The sequence below is a fragment of the Callorhinus ursinus genome, unplaced genomic scaffold, assembly GCF_003265705.2.
Source record: "Callorhinus ursinus isolate GAN/ISIS: 27379988/994484 unplaced genomic scaffold, GSC_fseal_2.0 scaffold8, whole genome shotgun sequence".
Lineage (NCBI taxonomy): Eukaryota > Metazoa > Chordata > Mammalia > Carnivora > Otariidae > Callorhinus > Callorhinus ursinus.
This window is the reverse complement of record NW_027397070.1, coordinates 61,847,739-61,861,005: the sequence shown is the minus strand read 5'-3', so window position 1 is coordinate 61,861,005 and position 13,267 is coordinate 61,847,739. Positions and strand designations below refer to the sequence as shown.

Sequence of the window (13,267 nt, the reverse complement as noted above, 5' to 3'; positions counted from 1 at the left end):
AGGGGAAGGGACCCCAGAGAGCTGGCTCTCACTAGCTCTCCCTCCTGGCCACAGGAGGACACAGCAAAATGAGGGCAGTCCACAAACCAGTGAGAGTTCTCATCAGAACCTGATCAGGCGGGCCCTCTGACCTTAGACTCCTGGCCTCCAGAACCGTGAGAAGAGCTATTTCTGCTGTTTAAGCCGCCCAGGCTATGGAATTCTGTTACGGCAGCCTGAGCAGAGACAGACATATAGCCACTGGACATTTCAAAAGGCATATGTGAAAAGCAGAAAACCAAACATGACAAAGCAAATCCCTCCAACATCAATAGGGGGGCAAAGCTCCCCTCTTTTTTGAATATGGGCACAGGATGTTGGGAACCCAAATGAAGAGGTGTGGCATCGTGGAGGACAGACCACCTGATTCAGCCTCACATGTGAGGGAAAAGGTAGTGTGAGAAGAGGGGGAGGCATGCCCACCCCAGCTTGACAGCCAACCTGTAAAGTAATGCCTCATTGGCAAGAGAAAAAAAAAAAAAAACCTGACAGTTTTTCGATGCAGAGGCATGTTCTGCAAGGTGGACCATCCTCCAACATCCCAAATCCTCAAAATATTAAAAAAAAAAAATTTGTTTCCAGGAGTAAAAAAAAACAAAAAACGTTTGGCAAGATGCTTACTTCTTACCTTGTCCTCATAAAATTCAAGTAACAAATAGTTTTCCAGTACCTATGATTCATAGGCCTTGTATCATGTCTGGGGTAAGCAGATAAGAAAAAAAAATAATGAAAACAGAAGCTCACATCTGAGCATGTGTATAAGTGCTTCACGGGTATTAACTCATTTATTTCTAACAACCCTCTGAGGTGGATGCAATTATCACCCCCTTTACTATCCCAGAAGGAAAAACTGAAGCAGATGCTGGGTTTAAAAAGCAAACACCACTCACCTTTTATATTCTAGTCGGGAGGCAAGCCAACAATTTAACAATGCACAATTGTGCCTGCAAAGAGCTAGAATGAGAGAACCAGTGACCGGAAGGCTACTTTGGGTTGGGTGACCATTCTCGAGAAGGCCCGTGGGACACGTCAATGACAAACCCATCTTGGAAGATCTTGGCGGGGGCGGGGAACAGCATGGTTCCCAGAAGACCCAGAAGTCGGCCCCACCACCAGTTCTGACTTCATAGCTCAGAGCTAGGCCCAGGCACCTGCATTTTTCAGAGCCTCCAGGTGTTTCTCACCAGCAGAATCCCCGGTTCCTCCCTCGGCTGCCTTTTTACACCCCAGGTGTCACCGCCAGAGATGTGCAGAAACTCTTTGGTTCCTGAAGGTCTGCATCTCCCCCAGATTCCTGTGTTGAAGTCCTCCTCTATTAAGGTGGTGGGACCTGGAAGTGCAGCCTCTGGGAGGTAATTAGGTTTGGAGGGGGGTCATGAGGATGGGGTTTCCCCATGATGGGATTCGTGCCCTCATGGAGAAGAGGAAGAGAGACCAGAGCCCAGATTCTCTCTCTCGACCCAGTGAGCCCACAGGGACGTGGGGGGCCCTCTGCAAACCAGGAACCACCCCTGGACCCTCCCAGCCTCCAGAACTGTGAGAAATACGGGTCTGTCAATTAAGGCACCCCGTCTCCGGTATTTTATTATGACAACCTGAGCTAAGACAGAGTCCAGAAGACTCAAAGTTGCAGCCTCTCACTATTTCGTGCATTTTATTTGGGACCCACTTCTCTTTTGTAGTGCTTGCTCTTCACAGACCGTGAAATAAAAATCTAGGTCCCGGAGGCCCAGATCTTGGGGGGAAGATAAACTAATGACTTCCCCCCAGACCTCAGTAGTCAAAAATGAAGATTTTTTTTTATATATAATTTCTCTACCTTCAAAAACGACACCAAACTGGTTTTCAAGAAAGTCTCTGTGTTACACCAAGTCTTAGCCTTCATTCAACACCCAAATATTTACTGGACTCCTCTGAAGGGTCAGGCAGTGTCCTAACCCAGTTCTTCTCTGCCTGTGGGGTACACGCGCATCACCCCGGGATCGTGTTAGGATGCAGATTCCGATGCAGAAGGCCTGGGGTGGGCCTGACACTCTGCATTCCCAGAAAGCTGCCTGGTGATGCCAACCACCCCAGACAGCAGGACTCTCACCCAGCAAGCACCACCCCTGGCTTCATCTCGGACCCCCCTGGGAGCTCTTAAAAAATACGGCTTCCTGGGTCCCATCCCCAGACCCGTGACGGCAGCCACTCCAAGGCTGGGTCCTGGGCATTTCAGAAGCTCTTCCCTGACTGCAAGATGTGGGCAGGGTTAGGGATCACTCTTCTGGACACAGGGCAGTGAGCGAGGGAGCCCTCAAGGGGAATGGACGACAAATAAGTTACTTTAGATGGTGATACAGGTCATAAAAATATAGGGTAACGTGATGGGAGAGGCACTTAAGCCACAACACAGACCATGGGATGGGAACACCAGCAAGACCTGGGGAAGTGACCCCAGGCAGAGTCAAGAGCCCATTTTCCAGACCGAGTCTTCAGGAACGACTAGAGCAGGGTGCCCCGAAGCTTTTCCACAGGAGAAGCTATTCCTCTCACAGGGGAGGAGGAACACTCAGAGAAGACCCAGTCCCCCCCCACCCCCCGAGACGTTCTTACAAAAACGTGAACTGACTTGTTGAAAACTGACTGGGGTGGGGGATGCGGGTGCTTTAGCTCGGGATACTCTGACACAGCAGGAAATTCTTAAAGCTCCATCTTCCCACGTCCCTAGAAGACCTCACCTAGTAGACCAGGACTGGTGGAACGGACGCAGAGCAGAAGCCTCAGAGGATGCAAGAACCCCCTCTATGGTTCTTCCCGGGCAACTCCTTTACCCGTGGAGGGAAGAGGGCAGCCAGTGGGTGCCACCCTCCGTCACACCCCGAAACTCTAAGTGGGAGGAAGCTCTGGTCCACCTTTACTGAAGCAGCATTCCAGAAGCAGAGCCCGAGACTCAGGTCTAAGCCAGCCCACCCCCAGCCCTCCTCTGGCCCCAGCAAGCGGCCGAGGGGCCACGTGCCCCAAGCCAGCAGGACTTCAGAACTCCCACGGAAGGATGGCAGCCATTGGGGCACACATTCTGCAGTCTGGAAGGCCAGAAGCTGGAGCCGTGGTAACCACCTTCCCACCCTGGAGGAGTCCAGAGACAGAGGGAAACTGAGCCATGACATTTAACCTTTGATCTCACACATTCAGTGACTGGCCCAATAAATTTCCCTTTTTCCGCTAAACCCAGTCTGGGGAGGTTTCCTGTCTTTGCCATCGAGGCTTGCCTCATGTAGACCGCAAGACTCCACACGCCGCATCAGACCCAGTCACCCTCCTCTGAGCCCCTGAAAGCGGCCCCCTGGGGGCTGCTGACTACAGGACCTCTGCCGTCCTTCTTCCTCACCGAGTTTTCCCTGTGTCAAGAGCCGGTCTTCTCCACAACCGTAAGCTACTTGATGACAAGGGCTGTCTCTCATGCTTGCTTATAGCACGCCCCGCCAACCACCGCCACCATGTGCCCACCCCAGGGTAGGAGAGAGAACAGCAAGTGCGTGCTGTGTACGTGCTTGTGAACTGGAAAGGGGGCCCAGGGCCCAGGTGGCTGGAAGGGAAGTCGGGTCTCAGACCTGCCTGGGCGGGAAGGAAAGCTAGGGCAGGTGCGATGGAGTGGGGAAGCCGTGGGGAAGCCATGGGTCTGGACCCAGGTGAACCAGGGATGCGCCTGCCTGCCAAGAGGTCTTGGGGAGTCGCTAAACTTCGGAGCCCTGCCCCGTTCCTCATCGTCGCAAAAACACTGAAAGGATAAAAGTGCTTCACAGTCAAAATGCACTTTCATTCCATCATTCGACCAAACTTTACGGAGTCCTTCCTACATGCAGGGCCCTGTCCCAGAAACAGTTAACAAAAAGCATAAGGACAAGGCCAGGTCTTCCTGCCAAATAGGACGGACTGCTCCACAGTCAGTCAGATAACTTTGGATGAGAAAGTACACTGAAGATACGGGGCAATGAGGGAGCACATGAGACTCTATCCCAAGAAACAGGGCCCTGTCTAAGCCGATGTGGCCAGACTACAGGTGACAGAAGTTACAGGAGGAGGCCAGAGCCTGCCCAAAGTGAGGGCACCAGCAAGGCAGAAACCAAAGATGCACTACCCTGGATTCTTTACCCAGAGTAGCAAAGCATCCCCGGCCCTGCGGCTGGAGCTGATCCCCGCATCTCAGGTCCCTGGAGGACATGGACCTCAATGTTGACCTCTGGCCTTACAAAGGTCACCTGTCAGTCCAGTCCATGCCCCCACCACTTCTGATAATGGAATAGGTCCGAGGGAGGTTAAATGATGGGATGAGCACCATTGCCTGCAGAGTGACTCACCAGGAATCTCTCAGGAATTAATGGTCCAAGTTCAAAGGGAATCCCCGGCAGCTTCTCTACAAGCCTGGACTCACCTACCCTCCACGTCCCACAAGGCCTTCTCAGAAGGCATCCTGAGGGAAGGGGGGTTGATGGTGTAGCAGACAGGCTTTGAGGGACAGCCCTGGCCTCCTGATGCCCATAGAACCAAACATATATTTAATCACACAGGCTGAGGTTCCAGTGCTTCACCACTTACAAGACTTATGACTCTGAGCAACTCCTGTCTTCCCCTAGAGGTCTCCTGACCTATAGAATGCAGAGAAGACCTGCCTACGAACACAAGTGAAGAAGAATGCCATCAAAACCTGGGTTTTCCATTCCCATTTACACCCAGCCCCATCCAGGGCCTTAACAGATTTCCCCCAACAACCCCAGAACAGGAAGTACAATTCTGCCCATTTCACAGGGGGGGAAACAGACCCCAAAAGATGCTGTGACTTGCCGGGCAATGCGGTGGAAGAGCAAAGTGGCACCCATCTGCAGTAAGACCTCAAAGGTCTCAGCGGGCTTCTGAATGCTTCATCCCACTGGACCTTTCCCACAAAGACTCTGCTGGAGACAGAGTTCTGGCCCAGGACTGCCCCGAGGCCTGGGCAGCTTCCATTTGCCTCACTGCTTGCTGGTACACTCCCGAGAATCTTCTTCACCCATTTAAGCAAAACCTGCCCCTGGCAGAACAGATAAGAGGTCATCTCTGGGTCCCTATAGCCTCCGACCCCCTAGAGAATTCTGAACGGGAACAGCAAGACCATCTCCCACAGCAAGCAGAATCCATCCCCCACCCCCCGAGCCAGCACCGTACCCTGGGAACTCCCACTGTAGAGAGAGGACCCCAGCACTCAAGTGTCCTACCCCTGCAGGTGCCCTGGTGTGTTGCGATCCTGGTGGGAGGGTCATCCCAAAGTGCCACCTGGCAGAGCAGCCTTACTGCCCCTCGAGGTCCGTCAGATGGATACCGTGAGCAAGAGGGAAAGAAAACAGACACCCAGGCGAGCACAATCAAGACAGCAGGGGGAAACACGGAGCCTTTAGGAGCATTGTGAGAACAAAAAAGGAAATTTCAAAACTCTCCAATGTGACCTTTCCTGTTGCTGGGTAAAAAAAGTACTTGAGTTGCTTAGCAGCACAACTGATTAATGCCCCTACGTTACCAATCTACACCTTTCAGCTACCCTTTCCCACTCGGGTTCATCAAACCACCTTTCTCAGCTCTGGCTGTCATGTCCACAGAAGCACCATCTCCAGGCCAAATGCCTTGAGGCAAGGGGGAGATGGATTTCTTACCAGGATCTGTGCAATTCCTAGCTGTCTCAGTCCCGTTCACAGGTGCCATCAGCTTTCTATGTCTCCATGTGTCTGGTAGAACATGCTTGCTAGCAGAAGCTGTTTTATGCCCTGTATTGGAAGATAAGTCACAAACACCATTAGGTCAATATGGTGCCTCCATTCTTCCAATGACCTTATATGTCTGTATCTGGCTACACCAGCAACAGCCCTGTGTGACTATTTAGAGCCACCTGTTGGGAGTAATACAATGAGTGGAAGCACAATATCACCTGCTTCACACACAGTAATCTGTTTCCTAGATCTGGTCCGTTGTTTCTAGTCCCAGATGCGTCAGCCCGTGATCTGACCTTGGCCAAGAGGGCTCGGCCCCTCACAGGTGCAACAAGGATTTAGACAGGTAACCGTGAAGTTCTTGCCCAGTAAACATGCTCAGGTGTCCCTGCCCCCAGGGGAACTGCAAATGGCTATTAGGTCAGCAGGTAGGTGGAGAAGGTTGAGGGGGGTCTGGCCCAGAGCTTCTCACCCTTAAATGTGCACAGAAATCCCCTGGGGACCTTGTCAAAATGCAGATTCTGTTTCAGTAGGTCTAGGCTGGGCCCTGGGATTCTGTACTAACAAGCTCCCAGGTGATGCTCATTCTGCTGGTCCGAAGGCCACAGAGTAACAATGGAGAGTAGTGGTGTGGATGCCAGTGACCACACACAGTTAAACTCCTAAAGGTAATTCTGATCTAGCAAATATGAACGAGTCTCACTTTAAGAGCTTCAGAGTATTCATTTACGTCTCCTCATGTGCACACTGCCTCAGCTGGGTAATAATACCTCTTCTATAATGCTGACACTAAAGAGCCTCTAAGTATTTTGTTATTTCTGGTGTGTAGCTGAGGGGAAAAAAATACACTGACTTGCCCAATTGCAAAGCATCAGGTTAAGATGTTCAAATAACCTTTCTGGGTTTCTGTTGGAAAGAGCCATGTTTTGACCTTCTACCCTCAAATCACAAGTTGGGGTCTTGAAAGCAGTTTTTTAAGAGTTTAATCAAGTCCCACCTGATTTTTACCTACCACTATAAATCGCTCTAGATGATCTCTAATTGCTCAGAAAGGCACCCCCTGTTTTATCTCCATGTCCAGATTGTTAAATCACCTGCATTTCTTTCGTTTTTTATTAAATGTGAAGAAGTAATTCTTTCGTTTTTTATTAAATGTGAAGTAAAAGGTCCACCGTGTCCAACTAAAAACGGGAGTATTAGCCAAGTGAATGGCTTCTGAAGATTCCACATGGGCTCACATCCCCCACTCCACCCCCAGTTTTTTTTTTTTCTAAGTTTCTTTCTCTCTCCACCTCAAATCTGCATATCCTAAGCAACTCCCAAATCCCTCCGTCTTGGATGAAGAAGTGTGAATTGTGGTTCCAGACACCAGGGCTCTCCTACCGTGGGGATTAAGAGGAGTTCACCGATGCTGAAACCTGGCAGCAACCTCCTGGGGGGGCTGCCCTCGACGTTTTTAGGGTTTGGAGAGGATGCGCCAGGACACCCAGGGCACTCCTTCGGCAAGGGGCGAGGGGAGGGCTGAGACTCAGTTCCCAGCCTCCGTATCTGGGTTTTCGAGAAACGCGGAGCACCACGGTCCTGGATCCGCAAAATTGTAAAGCGGACCACTCAGCTTGGTCCGCCCCGGGCTAAGAGAATTCACACCTGCACCCGCCTCTGCGCCGCGCGTTCCCCCCACGCACTCTGGGGACAGAACTCTGGCACGGAGCGGCCCGATGTTCAGGCTTTCATCTTGGTTAACACAGACCTGCAGCCGCGTCCTGAGCCCCCAGGGGCCGCGCGCAGCTCAGGGAAACGAGCGCCACAGCTCAAAGCGTCGATGTCAGCCCTCCTGGGTGCGCTCTACCTGCCCGGTGGGGAGGGGACGGGGCTGGATGAATCCTTGGGACCAAGCTGGCGGGGAAGGAAGGGGAGACATCTCGGAACTACCCGGCGGCTTCCCAGCCCGAGCCCCTCAACTCCCCGGGCGGGCCCGCACCGGCACCTACCCAAGCTGCCAAAGAAGCCGGAGGCACAGCACACCAGGGCCAGCACCGCGCACACGAAGCCAACTTGCTGCGGCAGCATCTCTCGCCTCCTGCGAACTTTGCGCGGCCGGAGGGACCCGCGGAGGGCCATCCTGGAGCGCCCGGGTGCCGTCCCTGGGAGAGGATGGGGAGCTTCGGCGGCCGGAGCGCTATCTGTGGCGGAGCGACGCGAAGCTCAGAGGCGAGAGGCTCCCGGCCAAAGCTTCATGGCCCGCGGGCAAGGTCGGCGGGGAGGCCGGGAGAAGGGAGATGGGGGCGCGCGGCACAGCCGGAGCTCAGAGTCCCGCGCGCGGCGTGCGCGCTCCGCGCACCATGGCTCGGGGGAGAGGAGGCGACGCCGGCACGGTGGCGCTGGCGGCCCTCGTTCGTAGGGCTGGCGCAGTCCCGGCGCTTGAGCCGCTACCTGCCCGCTCAGCCTCCGCGCGCTCGCCCGGCCGCAGCCCCGGCAGCAGTGCCCGGGGGGCGCCCGCGGGGAGCACTCAGTGCGCCCCCGCGCCCCGCGCCGCCGCTCCCACTCGCAGCATTCTCCCCCTCCAAGTTTGGCGGCGGCCGCCCAACAGCACCGCTCGCCTGCTTCCCGGCGAGCCCAAGCCCGGGCGGCCCAGCGCGCGCGCGCGCGCGGGGAGAAGGCAGGCTGGCGTCCCCCGGGACCGGCGACCCTCAGCGGCGAACGGCCTCGACGTCAGCCCTCCCGGGGGCGAGCTCTCCCCAGGAACTTTCTCTCCGGCTGCCGGCGCCTGCGTCTGCGAGGCCGTGGCGCCTCCCGCCCGCGGCTCTCGCCTCCCTTCTCCTCCCCTCCCGCCCGCCTCTCACCCCCCTCCTCAGCACGTGTACTCCTCCCCGAGGGCGCACTCGCCCGTGCGCTCCTCCCTTCCCCCCGTCAGGCTCAACTACTGACCAATATAATCGCCCCCCTCCCTCCCCTCTGGAGTCGAAACCATCCCTTCTCTACCCTCCGAGGCCGCTGCAGAGAGGAACGGGTTCTGGCAACGCAGGGACTCTCGGAACAAGGGTTTCTGTCGCGCGGCCGATGCTGTGCAGGCTCCCCACGACCCCCAAGGCGACCCGAGCCCCCCCCCCCGTTCTCTCCCCCCCACCCGGGGCGGCAGATGCACGAGAAAATTAATTGCTCGAGCGGAGCTAACAAACAGGCATGCACCAAGCCAACAGGCGCCCGCGCCCGCCGGGACCGCTCCTGCAAGGCTCTCGGGGCGGGCGGGGGAGCCGGCGGCTGGGGCGCAATGCCGACCTGCAAAACGCTCAAATCAGGCAGTGGGAGAAACCCCAGAGTTCCGCGGCCCCGCCGCCCGGAGTTGAGCTTTTGATGTTCTGCAGCCTTACCGCTTCGCAGGGCTCTCTTGTTTGGTCTGGTTTTGTTTTCCTCCTTGTCTCTGATCGACTCTCTAGTGTAAACCAGGAGGGAGAATTTCAGAAGAAGAGCTGCTGGAGTGGCATCCAGGTGCAAGCAAGCGGTGGGGCCCTGCCGAGGAAGGGCCTCAGCCCAGAGGGTTTGTGAATGCACCCCGAGACTGACTTCCCTCCCTGGCCAGTTCAGCACGCACCTAGCTTAGGACACACTAGGGGTTAAGTCCACTTAAAATCCTTTTTGGAACAAAGCCAGATCTGTTTAATTAAATAAATACACACCCACCGTGTGCAGGGACCCGTGCCAAGTGCCAGCCAGAGGACAAAAAAGTGTAAGATCTAGTCCCTGCTTTCAAGGAACCCTAAATCAAAGGGGAGCCAGACCCTCCGCTACACCTCTATTTGATAGGTCAGTTCTAAAAGTCACTGTTATGCAGAACCTGCATTATTCCCTCACTACTCAATATGTGGTCCACCAGAGCATGAGCACTGCCTGGAAACTTGCAAGAAATGTAGGCTCCAAGGCTCTAGCCCAGATCTATTGAGTCTGAATGTGCATTTTTTCACAAGACCTCCTGGAGATTTGTGTGCACTTCCAAGTGTGAGAAGCATGGCTGGTTTGAGCCTGTCCCAGTGCCTAGAGATGGTCACCATCTGCACGATTCCTCTTGGTTTAAGCACAGATAATTGTGTTAGTCTGGCATAGGAGCACAAGTAAGAGGTACTTAGAGGACCAGGAAAGGGAGACGAGGGTTCACTAATTATTTTTCAGCAGCCCTGTTTCAGTGCCTACAAGACACTGAAGGCATGAACACAAGACTAATTGCAGTGGAAACCCCTAGAGGAAAGGAAATGGAAAAGGCCGGTGTGGGTCTCCTATAGAACAGCGCAGGGCTCCCTATGGCCTATAGAGATGCCTCACCTACCATTAAGGCTTCTGCTCCATATGGGTGACTGTTACCAAGCATGCCTGCCAGGGATAAAAAGGCAATTTTCATATACTATTGAAGAATTTTCTTCTCATTGACTTGGCTGTACACAGATGCATTTATCAATAGCAAATAGAAAACCCTAGAATGTGTGAAATGTATCATTTGGAAAGCCAGCCAAGAGCCTTTGGCATCAAATGGAAGCCGAAGGAAAAAGTTAAAATGTTAATATGCCGTTGTCCTATCCATAAGACAGCCTTCGGGTCACATTGATTAAAACAAGTCCAAGAAACAAAATGGCATCTGCTTACTAGGATTTAAAATTTTCTTAAAACTTTCGTCCGTGGAGCCCACCTAGGGGTGTTTAAAACAAATTTTTGAATCCGAAACAGGCCAAAGGAGTCATCAGGTGTCTGCCTTTAAACGTTTAGCTGGCTCTTTTATAGCACATTTGTTTTCTTTGACAGCTTCCACCTGCTTTCAGTTAATAGAACTCTTGGAATAATTTCACATGCACAAATGGATTCTTCTTCTTTGACAGTTTAAAAAGCAATTCGTTTGAATTGTACTTTTTGCTTCATTTCAATAGTGTCCATTACCAAATAGCCTCCACTCCATATCTAAAGACTCACCCTGCAGAAGAGAGAATTCGGTTTTATGTACCTTTCAGATTCAAAGCATTCAGGAGCATTTTCTAAGTCAGCAAGGCCATGGGGGCAAATGGGAAATGCATTTCTGGGTTTATCTCAGGCCCTCGGTCTGGCTTCAGTGCCACTGGATTCGGAGTATCCCCTTCATGACACTGCTTTCTTCTGATGAGACATAGTTGGAGACTCTCCACAAAGCCAAACAGTTTTGGCCATTTTAGTAGGAAGGCTCAGTCTGGGGATAGATATGATATTTTTTTTTTCTTAAAATTTTTTCCTGTGACAGGAAGAACCTCACCATTTAATTCTTCTTACTTGGTTTTTTCAAGTTTACTAGAATGACCTTCTCTATAAATTCTAATTCCTCTTGCTCTGCCTTTCAGATGGCTGGAGGCAGTCAGCACCAGCTAGGGCAGTGGTTCTCAATCCTGAGCATGCCTCAGGATCTCCTGGAAGGTGTATTAAAACTCACAGGTCTGAGCCCCACCCCAGGGAGTGAGGTTCAGTAAGTTTGAGGTGGTGCCCAATAATTTGTATTTCCAGCAAGTTCCCAGGTGAAACTCAGGCTGCTGGTCCAGGGACCCCACTTTGAGAACCACTGGGCTAGGTTATGCCATGGTGACTCTAACAAACCACAAAAAGTTTGCTTCCAGGTGGCAAAATACGCAACCCCCAAATATGCCACTTTGGCATAAGGATTATTTTGAGCTGAAGGCAAATGGGAAGAAGCAGATACATGGAAAACCCTCTGCCCTTCCCCTATTTATGGGGACATAAATTTGTAAAGGTGTTCCCCCCCACCCACCCCCCACCAGGAAGGACAGATGTTAATCACACGTGGCAGCTCTAGATCCTTATCAGCCCAGAGACAGCACCAGAGAGATCTATCTAACAAATTTTGCTAAAACTAGCCCTTATCTACCAGTAGGTCCCCATATATTTGCCTTCCCACAATTTGCCACCCCTAAAAGCTCAAAGTCTTTCTTCCTTTGTCTTGTCCCTTCGCTAAAAATGTATTGTTCTTTTGTTCAGATGCGATACAAGCCGAAGTTCTAATCACCCCTTTGAGTCACTCATTATTGAGGGCTCCGGTGTGTACGTACACACGATGCACATGTTCATAAATTTCTGTTTGTCTTTCTCTTGTTAATCTGTCTTTCATTGATCTAATTTATAGACCTCCAGCCAGGGAACCTAAGATGGATAACGGGAAACAGTTTTTCTTCCCCTGTACGCTGTCTTGGGGGCAGCTACTCAGGTATCTGGGAGCAGCCGCAGTCTGAAACCTGGCCACTCGCCATGCCAGAGGGAGACCTCTGGAGGATCTGACACTGGCACTGGCAAGGGAATGTGCACGCTGGCCTGGAAGGGACATGCTCACCGCTACCCACCACTCATTGGCCAAAGCCAGTCCCAGGGTCCCACCAAACCACCAGGAGGTCCTGGAGTGCCATTCTTCCCCTGCTGGCTGAGATCTGAACTTCTTCAGTGGACTGCCCCAGTGACAACCCCAGGGCAGAACTCACGTCCCTCTCCCCTGCTTGTTAGAAACTTTCCTACCCACCCCTCCCCACTACACTACCCACCCGCCCCTCTACACGCGGGGTAGAATGGGCCCCGCGTGTTGCAAAGCCGCGGACATGCATCTCCATGACACAGCCTGTGATATGAGTGAGAGTATCTGTCTCCTGCTGGCGAGCAAGGGCCTCAAGGACTTGCTGTCTTATCCGCAGCTCTGAACACAGTGCCCAGCACATTAGGTGCTTCATAAATATTTAGGAAATGAATAAATCAACACATTTTGGCTACAATGTGAAGACGATAAAGAATAGTTGTTGCCCCCGTTGGGTGGCGCCTGCTTTCATGATCCCTTTCGCGCCACCCTAAGTTTCCATTCATCTTCATTGTCAAGGTCCCCAGCGACTTGTGGCTACATCTCAGTAGGATTTGACATGCTTGAATGCACCTTTCTACCAGTAGTCACATCTGTAACTTTCTGGATGGCACGTGCTTTTGGGTTTTCTTCTCTGACCAGCTCTTCCCTCAGCCCTCTGGGCTTCATCCTGGTCCTCCCGCCTCTTCCTCTCCTGCCCCGGTCTGTCACCACTAGGACCTCAGATGGGTCTACTTCTTGCCATCGCCGTGGACACCACGGGCCCTGTGCCTCTCTTGATCCCTACAGCGGACTTCTTAACCATATCTCGAAGGCCAGCCTGTCCATCACATTCCTATCTCCACTGGGCAGGTAGAGTAATCTTGCCGAAGAAGGAAAATCCGATTATGTCCCTTTCTTCCATGAAACCCTCAGAGACTCCCCGTTGCTCTCAGCACAGACTTCCAGCTCTTTAGCTTGACATAGGATCCTGCATGATCTAATCGGGGCTTTCCACATTGGCTGCACATTCGATTCACCTGAGGAACTTTTCAGCCCCGGGAGGGTGGGCACTGGACATTGATATTCTATCCAAGCGGCAGCCCCTTGCACCCCATCCTTCATCCTTCATCATTCCTTTCTTTTCACTCCAGGCTCCAGCCAT

At 52.7% G+C, this 13,267-nt stretch overlaps 1 protein-coding gene across 4 annotated transcripts in view; it reads right to left on the bottom strand.

Moving 5' to 3' along the window:
- Positions 1-13,267, bottom strand: part of SLC24A4 (solute carrier family 24 member 4) — a 181,739-nt gene that overhangs the window by 159,716 nt on the left and 8,756 nt on the right. For 2 of the 4 annotated variants that reach the window (XM_025870452.2, XM_073895800.1), the window contains exons 1-2: positions 7,751-8,556; positions 5,706-5,816 (exon numbers count right to left, since the gene is read on the bottom strand). In XM_025870452.2, coding sequence (XP_025726237.1) covers positions 5,706-5,816; positions 7,751-7,880 — 241 coding nt within the window. In that variant the 5' untranslated portion in view covers positions 7,881-8,556. Of the gene's footprint in view, positions 1-5,705; positions 5,817-7,750; positions 8,557-13,267 lie in introns of those variants that run through there. The other 2 variants (XM_073895798.1, XM_073895799.1) reach the window with 1 other exon arrangement.